This window comes from Chiloscyllium plagiosum, chromosome 20, assembly GCF_004010195.1.
Source record: "Chiloscyllium plagiosum isolate BGI_BamShark_2017 chromosome 20, ASM401019v2, whole genome shotgun sequence".
Classification (NCBI taxonomy): domain Eukaryota; kingdom Metazoa; phylum Chordata; class Chondrichthyes; order Orectolobiformes; family Hemiscylliidae; genus Chiloscyllium; species Chiloscyllium plagiosum.
This window is the reverse complement of record NC_057729.1, coordinates 10,165,795-10,181,014: the sequence shown is the minus strand read 5'-3', so window position 1 is coordinate 10,181,014 and position 15,220 is coordinate 10,165,795. Positions and strand designations below refer to the sequence as shown.

The following is a 15,220-nucleotide window of genomic DNA, read 5'->3' as shown; positions in this document are numbered from 1 at the left end:
CTGTGGGACTTCTCTAAATACAACATCAAATATAGCTGCAACAATTCTACAATCTTGAATAGCTCATCTACATTGATTGTACTGAGATGAGCAGCAGTAAATGAGGTCCATATCAATGGAGATGGATATTCAAAAAAATAGCTGTTTTGCATCTAAAATAATTGGCAAAAGTTGAAAAAAGCGCTTTAGCCTCAACTCAAAAGGGATTATTACTGTGCAATTAAGTGGAGCCATTTCTGACCTGCAATCATTTGAATAGCGAAACAGTATGAAGAGAGGACACATTACTTTCCAAAATTACCTGAATGAGCATGGAATTAGACCCAAACTCAACAGACTAAGTTAAAAATCACACAACACCAGGTTATAGTCCAACAGGTTTAATTGGAAGCACACTAGCTTTCTAGTGTGCTTCCAATTAAACCTGTTGGACTATAACCTGGTGTTGTGAGATTTTTAACTTTGTACACCCCAGTCCAACACCGGCATCTCCGAATCATCAATAGACTAAGAACTTATTACAGAAATAAAGGAATCCATCTGGACTTTTTAAACTAGTGGGACTAAAATCATCAGCTTGTAATATGGCAATGGAATCACATTCAAACCTGCAAACAGATTAGCATTTTTCTTGCTTCAATTATGCAGAAATTCAGCATATTGACACATAACCAGGTGTCAACTCTTTTTCTTTCTTTCAACTGCGGACTGTTGTGCCATCTCCTGTTCTTCTTTCCTTCCGAAACAAGCACACTTAAATGTCTGTTCCCAAATTTCTCAGGATGCATTACCTTCTCTGTCATCAATGGCTCCAGCGTCCACAATGTCATCATCCTCTTCATCTTGCTCTTGTTCCTGAGCCTTAGTTTCCTCTGGTCTTGGTGATGCACTATGCTTCCTTGGCCGGCCCCTTCCTCTCTTCTTAGACAGAAAACCACCTAGGAATTGGCAAGGATGTTCAAATAAAAGTTTAGTTTTACCTCCCCATACACCTAGTTCCATTCAACTATAATCGGTAACAAATGACAGAAGTATATTAGTTTCGACAACAAAAACACATGCATTCAGAGATTTTAAAGTACACCTTTGCATTCAACTAAATAAAGTTAGATTCCTGTATCCTGCAAAGGTACAAAAAGGACTGTTGAGGTAAATTTAAGTAATCCAAATCTAAAACAAAAGGAATTCCACATTTTTATTTTTTTAAAAATCTGTACTTCTCTTACATCTTTGATTTACTTGTTGAGACAATACCAGATGACAGAGGATTTGCTTACTGCAGAGTTTGTAGGCTCTTGTTAATCAAGCTTTTTATCTACCAGAATCCAACAAATCACCTGTGTGGCATGCTTGCAAGTTGAGCACTCAATTCCAATTGTATCATACACAGAAACTACTGTGTATGAGGATAGGGAGGATAGGGAATGCAACATAGAAAGGAGATGCAAGATGCAATAAACTAATTATAGCTTTGGTAAACATTTTTTAGGGAGCCTGTTTTTGCTGCTCTGTTCAAATGATATCCAGTATGGAGGAGCAGAAATTTCCTTTAATTAGCAGGAAGACCAAAGATAATCAAACATCTCTCCCTAGCCACTTAGTCTAGCCCATCTTCAGCCCAAGGCTGAGCTGTATTACTCACTTTAAGATTTTTCCATCTACCCTAAAGGTGAGCTTCACCACACACTCCCTACAAATCACCACTCTCTATCTTTGCTTCAATTTACCTGATGTTGAAATCCTCACCCCTACCATTGATGGAGCCACTACTCTCCAGATCTCCCATAGAAAAATTAGCTTCTCCAAAGCTCCCCCTGCTCATATCCAGATTCTCATGAAATGCCATTCACCCAGCATCCATATGCTCTGATTTGCATTGCCTTCAAATCTGGTATTTTACAATTCTCATCTCTGAGTTACAAAAAAAAATTGCTCCACAATCTTTGCCCATTCAATCCAAGATATCACTACTCCTTCAACTTTTTTTTTGCATTCTAGTTTCATTACTCCACCATTGGCTTTAGAACTCCCTCCCTTGATGTTTCTGCCCGTCTTATGTCATTCCTTTCAAAAACAAACCTCTCTAACAAAGCTTTACATCATAATATTTCTCAGAGTCTTCATTGCCAAATGTCATCTGATATTGCTCCTTTGGATATTCTTACTATGCTAAAGACACTATATAAAATTAACGGTGCGCTTCTGGAGATGATGGTATTGTTCCATCAACTCACTGGATTCAGAAGAGTATGGTTTCTCAACTCCAGTGACATTCCACAATCTGGTAGACACTTGGCATAGCAGGATCATGCAGGGACCAAAGATGAAGAATAGGTGGGCAAACAAAGACCTCACAGGGAGATTTTCAGATGCTGATCAGTTGTTTGGAAACAGACTAAAAACAGATTGCTGTTTAAAAGCTTGGCTTGACATCCAAAAACAGCATGGACATAAATCTGCCCTTAGCAAAAATTGAGGCTAACAGAGTTAAATAATTACAAAATATTGGAAACTTGAAACAAACACAAAGCTGGAGAAATTCAGCCAATCTAGCAGCGTCTCTGGAGAGAGAAGCAGAGTTAACATTGAGCCCAGTAGGACCCTTCTTCAAACTCTGTTTCTCTCTCCACATAGGCAGCCAGACCTGCAGAGTTTCTCCAGCATTTTCTATACTAGTTTGCTGACACACTGTGTTGAGTGACCAGACCGCAGTTCTGTCTTTGTTTAATATCTAACTCAAATACTTGTTGACTGTTCTATGCTCAAATAGTACTGTACCTGACATTATCAGAGGTTAGTAAAAGGGAAAAAAAAAGAAGTTTTTAAACAACTGATTTTAGAGGTAAAAAACTTTGAGGAAATACCAACATTTTCTAAATTTACACAGTAGATATCAAACATGGGTAATGACATTGGATTGACAATTACCAATGTTGAGATGTCGATCCTTCATATGATTGATGAGATTGTCCTTAGAGATGCTTTTATATGGACACATCTTGCACTTGAACTGCTGCACCACCACCACCTCCATCATGTCTTCCAGGTTAGTCAAGTCATGCTGCTCAAGATGGTCTGCACAAGTGGATGTTGGGCCTTCTCCTAATCCATCACCTGACACATTGGAAAGCCTGGAGCTAGACATCTGAGAGTTGGACATTTGGGAATCAATAGGACCACCTAAAAATACATATTAGATGGTCAAAGTTAGGGGTAGCTGGGCACCAAAAACTGTAGAAATAAATCACCTGGAACAAGGGATCTAATTATGTTTTATTTCCCCACCCAGAGACATTGAGAACAATGGACTGCGAAAAGTCAGATTTTGTAATTTTGTAGACAATGACAAAAACACTCCAGCAGATGATGATAAATCGAGCCATCACTTAGTGACTTGCAAGACTCCAGCAATTTAAACATCAGTACAATTAATACACCTATTATAAAAAGTGAAGTCAAGTGTACAGTGTACTGATGAAAATTTAAAATTACCATCCAATACAGAAGAAAAATATTATTACTTTTGTAGAAAACTGGTGCACTCTTTTAAATTCATTAAAAGAATACTCCAGCAAAGTAAAATTCTCACCATCATCAGGATATGGCAGCACAAGGTACTGCGTGACTTCAGCTCCTTCATCCCCTGCACTTGTAACAGCGATACAACCTTGGCAAAGTACAAATCATCACAGTCAATGACACAGTGCAGCTTATTCATTTAAAATGCAAGAAGTCAGATATAAAAACATGAAAAGATGCAGAAAACATCTTAAATGAGCACTTTCAGTATAATGTTGCAAATTGATGATAGCCAATACGTTATCCAATAACCAAAACATTAAGGTGCCTTTTCCTGGTTTTAATAAATCATTTTATTTCCCCATTAAAAGAAAATGAGAATGAATCAAACAATCCATTGATTTATTTTTACCAGGTATTCCCACTTAATAAGCTCCAATTGTATCAAGGTCCCCTTTACAGAGCAGTAATCAATTTACAGAGTAATATCTAATAAGTAGTATCTTTATTTGAGAGATAAATAATCACCAGGAATGACCTCCATTGAGAGTATTCCAAACGCACTCACTCTGCATAATGTCAGGCCCAATTGTAGATTCTATAATTTTATCAATAGCTGATCCAAGATCGGAGGACGTAGAAGCAGTCGAGTCTGACACGAACATGGTACCATCTGGTGCCACACTGGAATGGACCAGTACTTGGGCAGATTCAGACACCATGATAGACTGTGTAACTGTAGAGACACTGGACACAATGGTGGACTGAGCAACTGAAGAGGAGTCTGGAAGATGTGTGATGGTTCTGACATCTGTACTGGAACTAGTTTCTGGAACTAACTCCTGGAATATCAGAGCAAAAGGAAAGAAGATAATGAGCATATTTTGGGTTCACTGTAATCAAAGATAATTCAGAGCACTACATGGAATCATCGTCCGAAAAATCTTTCCCCCAGTTAACTGCATGATGAAACAAAGAAATACGAAAAAGAGCATTTGGTCCACTCAGCCTGCTCCATCATTCAATACAATCATGCAGATAGACTATCTTAACACATTAATCTCACTCTCTCTATCCACATACCTTGCAACATCTTTGGTGTGAAAACTATTTTTTTACGTAAATATATTCAATGACTTGGCCTCTACCATCTTTTGTGGTAGAAAATTCTATAGGGTCACCAGCCTGAGTGAAAACTTATTTTTTATCTCCGTTCCTATATCCTTAGGTCATGGCTACTACCTTCTAAACATTCCCAGCTTACATAGCCAGAATTTTGTGTGTCAAAGAGATCCGCTCTCATTCTTCTGAACTCCAGTGAACGCAGACACTTATTAAAACATGGAGTGAAAAATCACAGCTTCTTCCAAAAGACTGCTGTATTCCAATTGATACCAACAATATATAATCACTGTAAAGGAGTTTTGTTCTTCATCCAAACATAATTTACATTTTAGAATTTAAAACAGACATTGATAATTTTATCTACAAAAAAAGGACAGCAATATCAATGTGTGCCCAGTTTCAGTTAACAGTATAATTTAGAGTACCCAGATTTCCAACAGAGCAAGTGATCACTTTTCCAATTAGTTGCTGCTTTGGTAAAGGTCCTCTTTTGTCTGGTTATCCTTTATGAAGTATTTGATTTTACTTAACATTATAGTGACACAATAGAGATGAGATGCAAATATTAATTAATATTTAATTTCAGTTATGATCACAAAAAGTGACAAAACAACATGCGCCCAATTGCAAAGAAATGTTTACTTGTTACAAGTGACATGATTCACTGAAATTGCATGCTTTTTAAAAATTCATTGATGTTGGTGTCACTAGCCAGCCAGCATTTATTGCCCTTCCCTGATTGCTGTGGGTCCAGGTCTAGAGCCAGATGTAGGTCAGTCCAGGTAAGAATGACAAATTTCTTTCCTTAAAAGAGCATTAAGGAACTGATTGCATTTTCACAACAATTAACAGCGATTACATCAAATTGAAATTTCACATCTGATGTAGGATTTAAACCCACGCACCAACATCACTAACTGGATTCTGGATTACTAATCCAATGACACTACTACCCATATCACATTCACCTGATTAAAAGAAATTAGCATTGGACAAATTAGCATTGCTCAAATGCCCAAATTCAGTAAATTGTTTGGACTCAAAATTTTCATTTTAAAAAGGAGCTAAAAATTAAAATAGCTAAATGAATTACACTGTAGTTGTGAACTACCTCATCATGGATCTGTTAAAGAACTGCAAACCAGTCATTTTGAATGGGAAGAATCAGCATTAAACCAATGTACTGAGCTTCCCACCTGGAAATTGACTGATGGATGCCCAACTCCTGCATTTAGACAATTTAACTTTTGCCAAGCTGCTTATCAGATGATTTCAAGTTAGTCTAATACCATACAAAACCACACATTGAGACAGTATAATAAATATTCAATGATCAAGTTCCACATAGGATGCCATACCACTGATTCTTCAGAGCTCTGACCAACACCAGAATCAACCCCTGAGCCATTGTCTGCCTCGATTGCTACGCCAAGGGTGGTAACTGTGTCACTGCTGTCTGCAGATACTGCCTCAGACGTCTCCACTGCTATGCCACTCTCAGAGGGCTCTTCCTGCCCTGAGGGAGCAGCATCGCTGCTGCTCTGTACTGCATTATCCTCCAGCTCCATCATGTCAGCTATCTGTAAAAAATAAAATATCTGCAGTGAGACAGCAGTAGTGACAGGGACGGTCAGAGAGGGCTGTTTATTTGAAATGTTACACTGGTAATGTTCTCAGAATTTAGAATTTTCAATATAAATAAAATTACACCATAAAGTTTAACATACTCAGAGTAGTAAGGGTATGGAATGCTTTGCCTGCAACGGTCGTGGATTCGCCAACTTTAAGTGCATTCAAGTCGTCATTGGACAAACATATGGACGTACTTGGAATAGTGTAGGTTAGATGGGCTTCAGGTTGGTATGACTGGTCGGCGCAACATCGAGGACCAAAGGGCCTGTACTGCGCTGTAATGTTCTATTTCTTTATGCCCGTATCTTAAACTGCTAGCAGGTTTGAGCAAATTTCCAGTGCCAGGAGTTGGATGTTTTCTTCCAATTAATCTAAAAACAGGCAGTCTAGATTATGGGAGTTGAACTGGAACTCTCAACCTTCTGACTCCAGAGAAGTGCTGCTGTTAAGCGCGTACGAGTCTAAACAAATCTCCCCTACCCAGTACTGAGAGAGTGCTGCACTATCAGAGGTGCCATCTTCCTTTCAAACAGAGACCTTGTCTATTCTTCAGGGGTGATTATAAAAAGAGAAAGGCAGAGTGCTGGAATTAAAACCTTAGCACAATATTCTGGAAGCAGAGCACATTTTGTCACCATCTCATAGAAAACTACATTTGACATGGCAGGGATGTCATCTTTTTGAGTTGAAACTACCAGCTCTGATTAAAACGAAAAACTCAAACCTCTAGGAGTATGCAGAGTAAACTATTAATCTTCAACTATGATCAGAAGTGTCAAACCGATAACGCATGGTTTGGAAGCTGTAGGACTTTCACAGGAAATACTACTTGTTGCCCTCTACCTGCCACCTTCAAATCTTTTTTTCCACTTAATCCTTGCAAGGAAAATAAAAAAAGGAACTGTACGAGCAGCAGGCCATACACAGCAGCACCTTCACAAACTGTATGACCAAATGAGCAAGTTAAAGTTAAACGAGAACTGCAATTACCAGCTTGATCCTTTGCATTCAAACAATCAAACCAGTTCCTATGCCAGAAGTTTGATTAATGGTGCTGCATTTGTATATATCCTGGCAAGCACCTGTCGATCAAACATTATAAAGAAATCTGGCGATTACATTATTGTCTTTATTGTGTCTTAATTGGCTGCCACATTGCCATACTTTGGAAGCAGCTAAAGAAAACAAGGAAAATTGTGCCCAAGACCAATAGGCAACTGGACCTGATGGGATGCATGCAAGGACACTAAAGGAAGTAGCTACTGAGATATCGGATGCACAGGTGTTACTGTTCCATGAATCCTTAGATTCTGAAAAAGTCCCAAAGGATTGGAAAACTACTTATGCAACATTTTTATTTAAAAAAGGGAAGGAGACAAAAAGTAACTATAGGCCAGTTAATATCTGTTATTGGGAAAAACAGTAGAATCTGTTTAACAAAGAATTCAAGAGCAAAGTGTTTAAACATACGTAGTGTAATTAATTGGAATCAGTATGACTTTAAGAGGAAATCATGCCTGAAAGATTTACCAGAATACTTTTATGAGGTAACAAAAAGTATAGATAAAGGAGCAGCAAGGGTTGTAATATATTGGAATTGTCAGAAGGCATTTTACATAGACTTGACAAGAGCCTATGGTATTAAAGGTAGGATATTAGCATGGATGGTTGATTGACTAGCTAATAAAAGACAGAGTTGGGATAAAGAGGGTATTTTCAGGGTGGCAAATTTTAACTGGTGGTGTGCTATAGGGAGAAAGTGAGGTCTGCAGATGCTGGAGATCAGAGCTGAAATGTGTTGCTGGAACAGCGCAGCAGGTCAGGCAGCATCCAGGGAACAGGAGAATCGACGTTTCGGGCATAAGCCCTTCTTCAGGAAGGGATCAAAGCTGGGACCCCAATGTTTACTATATATTATTTGGATGAGGAAAGTGGTCATACTATAGCCAAGTTTGTGAATGACACAAAAATTGTTGAGAATGCAAGTAGAATTACAGAATCCCTCGAGTATGGAAACAGACCATTCGGCCCAAGTCCACACGGACTCTCTGAAGAGCATCGCACCCACACTCACCCCTCTACCCTATCCCAATCCCAGTACCCCTACATTTCCCATGGCTAATCCACCTAACCTACAGATCCCTGGACACTGTTGGCAATTTAGCATGTCCAATCCATCTAACCTGCACATCTTTGGACTGTGGGAGGAAGCCGGAGCATCCCGAGAAAACCCACTTAGACACAGGGAGAACATGTGACCTCCTCACAGACAGTTGCCTGGGGCTGGAATTGAATCTGGGTCCCCAGTTCTGTGAGGCAGCAGTGTTAACCACAATATATAGGAGGAACCTCGATTATCCGAATATTGGATTATCCAAAGGAGATCTCAAGGTCCTGATAAAAACATCACATCAAAGAGCTGTTTCAACCCTGATCATGTCTTTTGTTTACAGTGACTAAAAACGATCTTGACTCACTGAAATGCTGCCGAGAACAGTCCTGGACATCGATGGGAGCCCAGGCACTGCCTCCAAATGACTGACTTCCCACCCTCTCTCCCCCCATGTTCTCCCTGGAGTTCTACACAGGGGTATACCCTAAACCCCACCCCCTTCCCCCAGATAATCTCTCCAACATTGTCCTGTACAGGGCAGAGGTAGAAATTGTCAAACGTTGCAGTAAATCCCTGGAGTTCTACACAGGGGTATACCCTAAACCCCACCCCTTCCCCCAGATAATCTCTCCAACATTGTCCTGTACAGGGCAGAGGTAGAAATTGTCAAACGTTGCAGTAAAAAGTTGTGTGTGTGTACGTGTATATGCTGTTTGGAAACTTACCCCACAAAGGCAGCAGCAGTCTTACTGTTGGTGTCCACTCCAGCTGCCCTGGGGGGACACGAGGGGCAGGGGGTGGGGGGTGGTGTTGGGTTCACGTGTGCAGTGCTGCTGCTACCTACGGGGAGCAGACTAAACAGAAAATTCTGAGCCCCAGAGGGAAGGCATTGAATCGATTAACCGAATAATCAATTATCCGAACGAAGTAGTGCCCACACATCTCACTTGTATAAAATCGAGGTTCCTCTGTACACAGGGACTGCTGTTCTCTATAATATACTCAGTGACTGCTGTCCTGTAACAGAGACAGGGACTGCCATTCCCTATAATCTGTTTATCAAAGAATTCATGAACGAAGTGTTTAGATATACATTGTCTAATTAATTGGAATCAGTATGGCTTTGTGAAGGGGAAATCATGCCTGACAAATTTATTAGAATTCTTTTGTGAGGCAACAAGAAGTATAGATAAAGAAGAAGCAAAGGCTATAATATGTCAAGTCAGAACGTTGCTCTTCCCATACTTTGGAATCAAACTCTTTTGGAAATTGATATTAGGCCTTAGATAGCATCTAGAACTCATAATTAAGAACAAGGCAGGACTGGAAGAAATGCTACTGATGGAAATTTCTGTTGGCACAAGATTTTTTTGGCATTACTAAGTATATAATTCCCTTCTAACCACTGTAATATACAATATAGAAACAGCTATACAAGCACACGTTACAACATTGATCCCTATATAATAACCAGGAGCAGGTACCCTGGATATCGTTTTCCTTTAGCCTTGGGATTGTATGAAGTTCTTCTCCCCTGCTGTAGTTGATTCAGTACAGAGCAGTGACTGAACGTGCACTTTCTGTGTAGGCAGTAAAAACATGGGAATGCTTTCAGCAAACAAGCTACAGCAATCCCCAAAATATGTTTCCAAGCAAAAACTGATGTGATAACGAGTTTTCCCACCTTTAGCCGTTACGCTTTATAATAATACCTGCAATATAAGCTGCAAAGGGAACAATCCACACATGAAATGGAAAGAAACAAGGATTGTTTGAAAAGCACCATGTAATTGCAATCTTTTTCTTGAATGGTATATTTGATTAAATATCAGTGGAGTCCCATTTTGGCATTAGGTCTCCAGCATGGAATTTACTCCTGACCCATCATCATCTTCAAGGTCTACCCAAATCCAATATTTGTGAACGACACTTTAATTTCAAGCTTCCTGATTTCTTCTCTCCTGGCTTGTTACTCATTGAGCACCCCATGCCTTTGAGAGCTGGCATTGGATATCTTTTACACTTATTGGCACACAATTATAAGCAGCTGAATTATCAAAACAGTATCAAAATCATCTGATTCAATGTAAAAATCTGCAGTGTGGGGAAAGGAAAACAATGTTAGCACTTGCTGGTCAGTCACTGGAGGGACTGGCACACCAAATCCAGGCTTTGTGCACAACTTTACAGGTGCAAATGTTAAACTGTACAGTGGGAGAGAAGGAAATATAGCCATACTCCCATTGAAAAGTCTCAATGCTTAAAAGGAAATCAAATATTTCAGTTGTGACTAATTCCTTATTTTTGCAACTAAAAAAATCTTATCCGTACAGCAATCTTTTGCATGTAGATGTTTGTACAGTACAATCCAAATGACTCCCTACATCTAATGAAGCATTCACATGCCATCCCAGTTGGTTATTAACTCTGAAATGCTTTAGACTTAATTCCCAATGCCATGGTGTACAAAGTAAACTCAATGTGTTCAAGTACAGTACTTTCTGGTTCAATACAATCTGCTACTCACTGTACTTGTACCAAATTTACTTATTTCTGCAGTTGCTGTAGGAGGTGATTACATAATTCTGCTAATTTGATAAAATAACAGGAACAAATGCTTTGCACATCATAGTGCATTTTACCTCCAGAAGTTGATTTGGTGTTTATGCGGCAAGCACTTAAACCAGTAGAAAACACAAACTACATAACTTTTGTACGTCTCTGGAAGCCCAATCAGTACTGTCGTACTTGGTGAAGACCTCAATCAGTGCCTCTCTCTTGCTCTTTCCTTCCAGCTAATCGTATTTATTCTTTTTGAGTATTTAGCCAATTCTCGTTGAAAGAGATTACTGAATTGGCCATGAATGGAGCAATCATAAGTGATACTTAAATATTTAATCACTAACATAAATTCATATCTGACACACATCTCAACTGAAAATGAACAGTTTGAGTAAGAGCAGCTTGTATGTTATTGCACTGAAAGTTATTCATTTTGCTGCCACTCCCACTGAGCAAACCCAAATTTTAAACTTTTAAAGTTTAAATGCCATCATTTAACGTAAATTTAGTAAATAATAATTAACACAGGAGTGGTTGCCACCTGTGTTTCAACAGGTTTCCTAAAATTTCTATGCTGTAACCCAGTCATTAAATTTTTAAAATACAACTGAAATGATTCTAGACCACATATGCTGTGACTACACCACCGAGGCAAGATAGTGCAACTGCAGGAGGTAATGAGTTCCACTTGATATACAAAGCTCTCACAGTGATCAGCTGCCACAGAAGTGCAGTTTCTGGAAGTTTTACCTGTAAGGCGACATTGCTAGCTGTTTTTACTAGAATATTGCATAAAAGCTATGGAACAAGCAGAACTATGATTTTTGTTTTGGCCTTGGCACAGATCTACAGACCTGATCAGGAGCACAGTTCAGTTCTGTTAATTTTCACAGAAAGTGCATTGAAACAGTACACTTGCACTTAGTTTGAAAAAAATTGACTGTTTTGACATATTCAAAAAAAAAAATGAACAACCATATCAGACTGATCAAGTAGGAGAAAGTGAGGACTGCAGATGCTGGAGATCAGAGTTGAGTGTGGGGTGCTGGAAAAGCACAGCAGGTCAAGCAGCATCCGAGCAGGAGAATCGATGTTTTGGGCAAGATCCCGTCATCCTGATGAAGGGCTCTTGCCCGAAACGTTGATTCTCCTGCTTCTCAGATGCTGCCAGACCTGCTGTGTCTTTCCAGCACCACACTCTCAACTCAGACTGATCGAGGCCAATCCAAGTGTAAATGGCAAAAACTGGTGGAATTTTGTCAATTCATTGTCAAGACGTCTTCCACCTCCTCCACCCAAGTACATCCTGTTACATGCTACCTGCCCGATAATGTGCATATTCAGTCCATCCCTGAAGAACTTCGACTAAATAAAAAGCAATTGTCTGTCTGCTGTTTGCTACAATTATGTGCAGATACTATTTATTGACAACTGCTTGTCAATATCATACAGCACATCAGTAAACAGCAATAAAGCAGCTGTTGTCACTAGACCAAAAACTGATCTGAATACCAGCATTCAAATTCAGGGCCATCATATTGCTTTGCACTGCCAGCCCAACCCCAGCCCTACTGACAATCTCTCTCTCACAGTTAAGCAGCGCTTTCCTAGCTGCCTATCAGTAAGTGACAGCTACTCTTCAGCCATCTCCCTTCACACTCAGTCAAATTTTCTGCCCCTCTCTATCCCTGCAGATTCCTGAGCCACTCCCACTTATCCCAAGAGGACTATTATCCCACCAACCTCCAGATCCTTACACCCAGAATCACCCACTCTACAATCCCTCACCTCAGTCAAGTCTCCCACCAACATCAACCTCACACATCGACTGCGGGGTCCTCACCCCTGCGCTGCCCCCCTCACTGCCTGCTCCCTCTCCTTTTCATTTCCATCAGGCACTGAGCCGAGCTCCTATTGGGGGGGTGGGCGATCTCGGGCCCTCAGGCCCCGCTCGGTCAGGCCGCCTTGGCCTCGCCTCCCGCGCCTCGCCCACAACCTGCCTTGCGAGCAGCCGCCCGTTGCTCACCTTCACTCCGGTGCTGCAGGCGGCGTGTAATTACAGAGTGCCGGCGCGGCGCCGTTGGCCGCCAGCCGCTCAAAAACCTACACAAATAAAGACGGCAATCTAAGAAGACGCCATCTCACCTCCCCGGCCACGACACCCCTTGGGCCTTCTTTTGTATTCATGAGCGCAAGGACCTGCGCGGGCAGTTGGAGACGGGGGGAGCTCAGAGACAAGGGCCGACAACGCAGGAAAATCTTAGAGACATAGTGGCTCCCAGCCATTTCGGCCTGTATGTGGGATTGGACCGGTGACTGGTGTAATCTGACAGGGAATTGGGCGCACTTGTTCCCGTCATGAGCGGAAGTGGACGGGGGTTTTGTTGGTGATATGGTCGCGGAGTGTAAAAAAATCACTGACGTTAGACGCGTCTGACGTCACAGCGTCATGTGCGTCTGACGTCAGAGAGATTTCCAGGGGTTCTCTGAGTTGTGAAGCTGACCATCCTTTACTTGTTGTGGGAGGGTCTTAATATCCTCAAATACTCACCATTGTGTTGAGGAGGTCCTCATGTGTTTGTAGTTTTCTGTGGGCCAAGCCAGGTAACACCTGCTGCAAAATGTCAGGGTCATTATTAAGCCCAATATCTGGAAGTTTATCAACAACTCACTCTCTGCAGTAGTGTAACTCCTTAGAGTTAAGAATGCAGTTGGGTGGTGAATATTTTTAATCAACCTGTTCAGACGTTATGATGCATGCATGGTATGGGTGGAAATTGTAGCCATTCCAGATGAAGGGCTTATGCCCAAAACATTGGCTTATGCCCAAAATGTCGACATTCCTGATGAAGAGCTTATGGCTGAAATGTCGGCTCTCCTGCACCTCGGATGCTGCCTGACCTGCTATTATTTTCCAGCGCCATACCTTTTGACTCTGACTCTCCAACATCTGCAGTCCTCGCTTTATCATTGAAATTGTAGCCAGGCTATGTAGCTTAGCAGAGGAACATCATCACGGCACCAGAAAACCCTCTAACACATATTAAGTTACACGTTCATATCAGGTGTGGACTTCAATCTGTATCTTCTGGCCTAGAGGTAGGCTCAGTACAGTTGCATCATCCTGGCAGGACTTTAAGACTAGGTTTAGATATTTTGTACTTCAACCTGTTCAGAGATGATTTTACATACCTCTGGAGCAGGTAGGATAGAACATAAAACAGTACAGCACAGAACAGGCCCTTCAGCCCACGATGTTGTGCCGACCATTGATCCTCATGTATGCACCCTCAAATTTCTGTGACAATATGCATGTCCAGTAGTCTCTTAAATGTCCCCAATGACCTTGCTTCCACAACTGCTGCTGGCAACGCATTCCATGCTCTCACAACTCTCTGTGTAAAGAACCCGCCTCTGACATCCCCTCGATACTTTCCTCCAACCAGCTTAAAACTATGACCCCTCATGATGGTCATTTCTGCCCTGGGAAAGTCTTTGGCTATCGACTCTATCTATGCCTCACATTATCTTGTATACCTCCTCCTCCTTTTCTCCAATTAAAACAGTCCAATCTCAGTCAAACTCTCTTCATAAGATAAGCCCTCCAGTCCAGGATGCTGCCTCCTCTGAACCCTCTCCAAGGCATCCACATCTTTCCTATAATAGGGCGACCAGAACTGGACGCAGTATTCCAAGTGCGTTCTAACCAAAGTTTTATAGAGCTGCAACAAGATCTCACGACTCTTAAACTCAATCCCCCTGTTAATGAAAGCCAAAACACCATATGCTTTCTTAACAGCCCTGTCCACTTGGGTGGCCATTTTAAGGGATCTATGTATCTGTACACCAAGATCCCTCTATTCCTCCACACTGCCAAGAATCCTATCCTTAATCCTATACTCAGCTTTCAAATTCAACCTTCCAAAATGCATCACCTCGCATTTATCCAGGTTGAACTTCCATCTGCCACCTCTCAGCCCATCTCTGTATCCTGTCAATGTCCCGTTGCAGCCTACAACAGCCCTCTATACTGTCAACGACACCTCCAACCTTTGTGTCGTCTGCAAACTTGCTGACCCATCCTTCAATCCTTTCATCCAAGTCATTAATAAAAATTACAAACAGTAGAGGCCCAAGGACAGAGCCATGTGGAACACCACTCACCACAGACTTCCAGGCAGAATATTTTCCTTCTACTACCACTCGCTGTCTTCTCTTGGCCAACCCAAGCTCCTGGCTCAGAGATAGGGGCTGCCTGAACTGCTGTGC

The 15,220-nt window shown here is 41.2% G+C and overlaps 1 protein-coding gene across 4 annotated transcripts in view; it reads right to left on the bottom strand.

Annotated features, from left to right (window-relative positions):
• Positions 1-13,289, bottom strand: part of znf335 (zinc finger protein 335) — a 69,504-nt gene extending 56,215 nt beyond the window's left edge. Inside the window, exons 1-6 of one of the 4 annotated variants that reach the window (XM_043710165.1) lie at positions 13,097-13,289; positions 6,003-6,224; positions 4,088-4,361; positions 3,590-3,667; positions 2,929-3,180; positions 792-938 (exon numbers count right to left, since the gene is read on the bottom strand). In XM_043710165.1, coding sequence (XP_043566100.1) covers positions 792-938; positions 2,929-3,180; positions 3,590-3,667; positions 4,088-4,361; positions 6,003-6,224; positions 13,097-13,237 — 1,114 coding nt within the window. In that variant the 5' untranslated portion in view covers positions 13,238-13,289. Of the gene's footprint in view, positions 1-791; positions 939-2,928; positions 3,181-3,589; positions 3,668-4,087; positions 4,362-6,002; positions 6,225-6,371; positions 6,391-12,977 lie in introns of those variants that run through there. The other 3 variants (XM_043710166.1, XM_043710167.1, XM_043710168.1) reach the window with 3 other exon arrangements.
• Between the last annotated feature and the right edge of the window lie 1,931 nt (positions 13,290-15,220).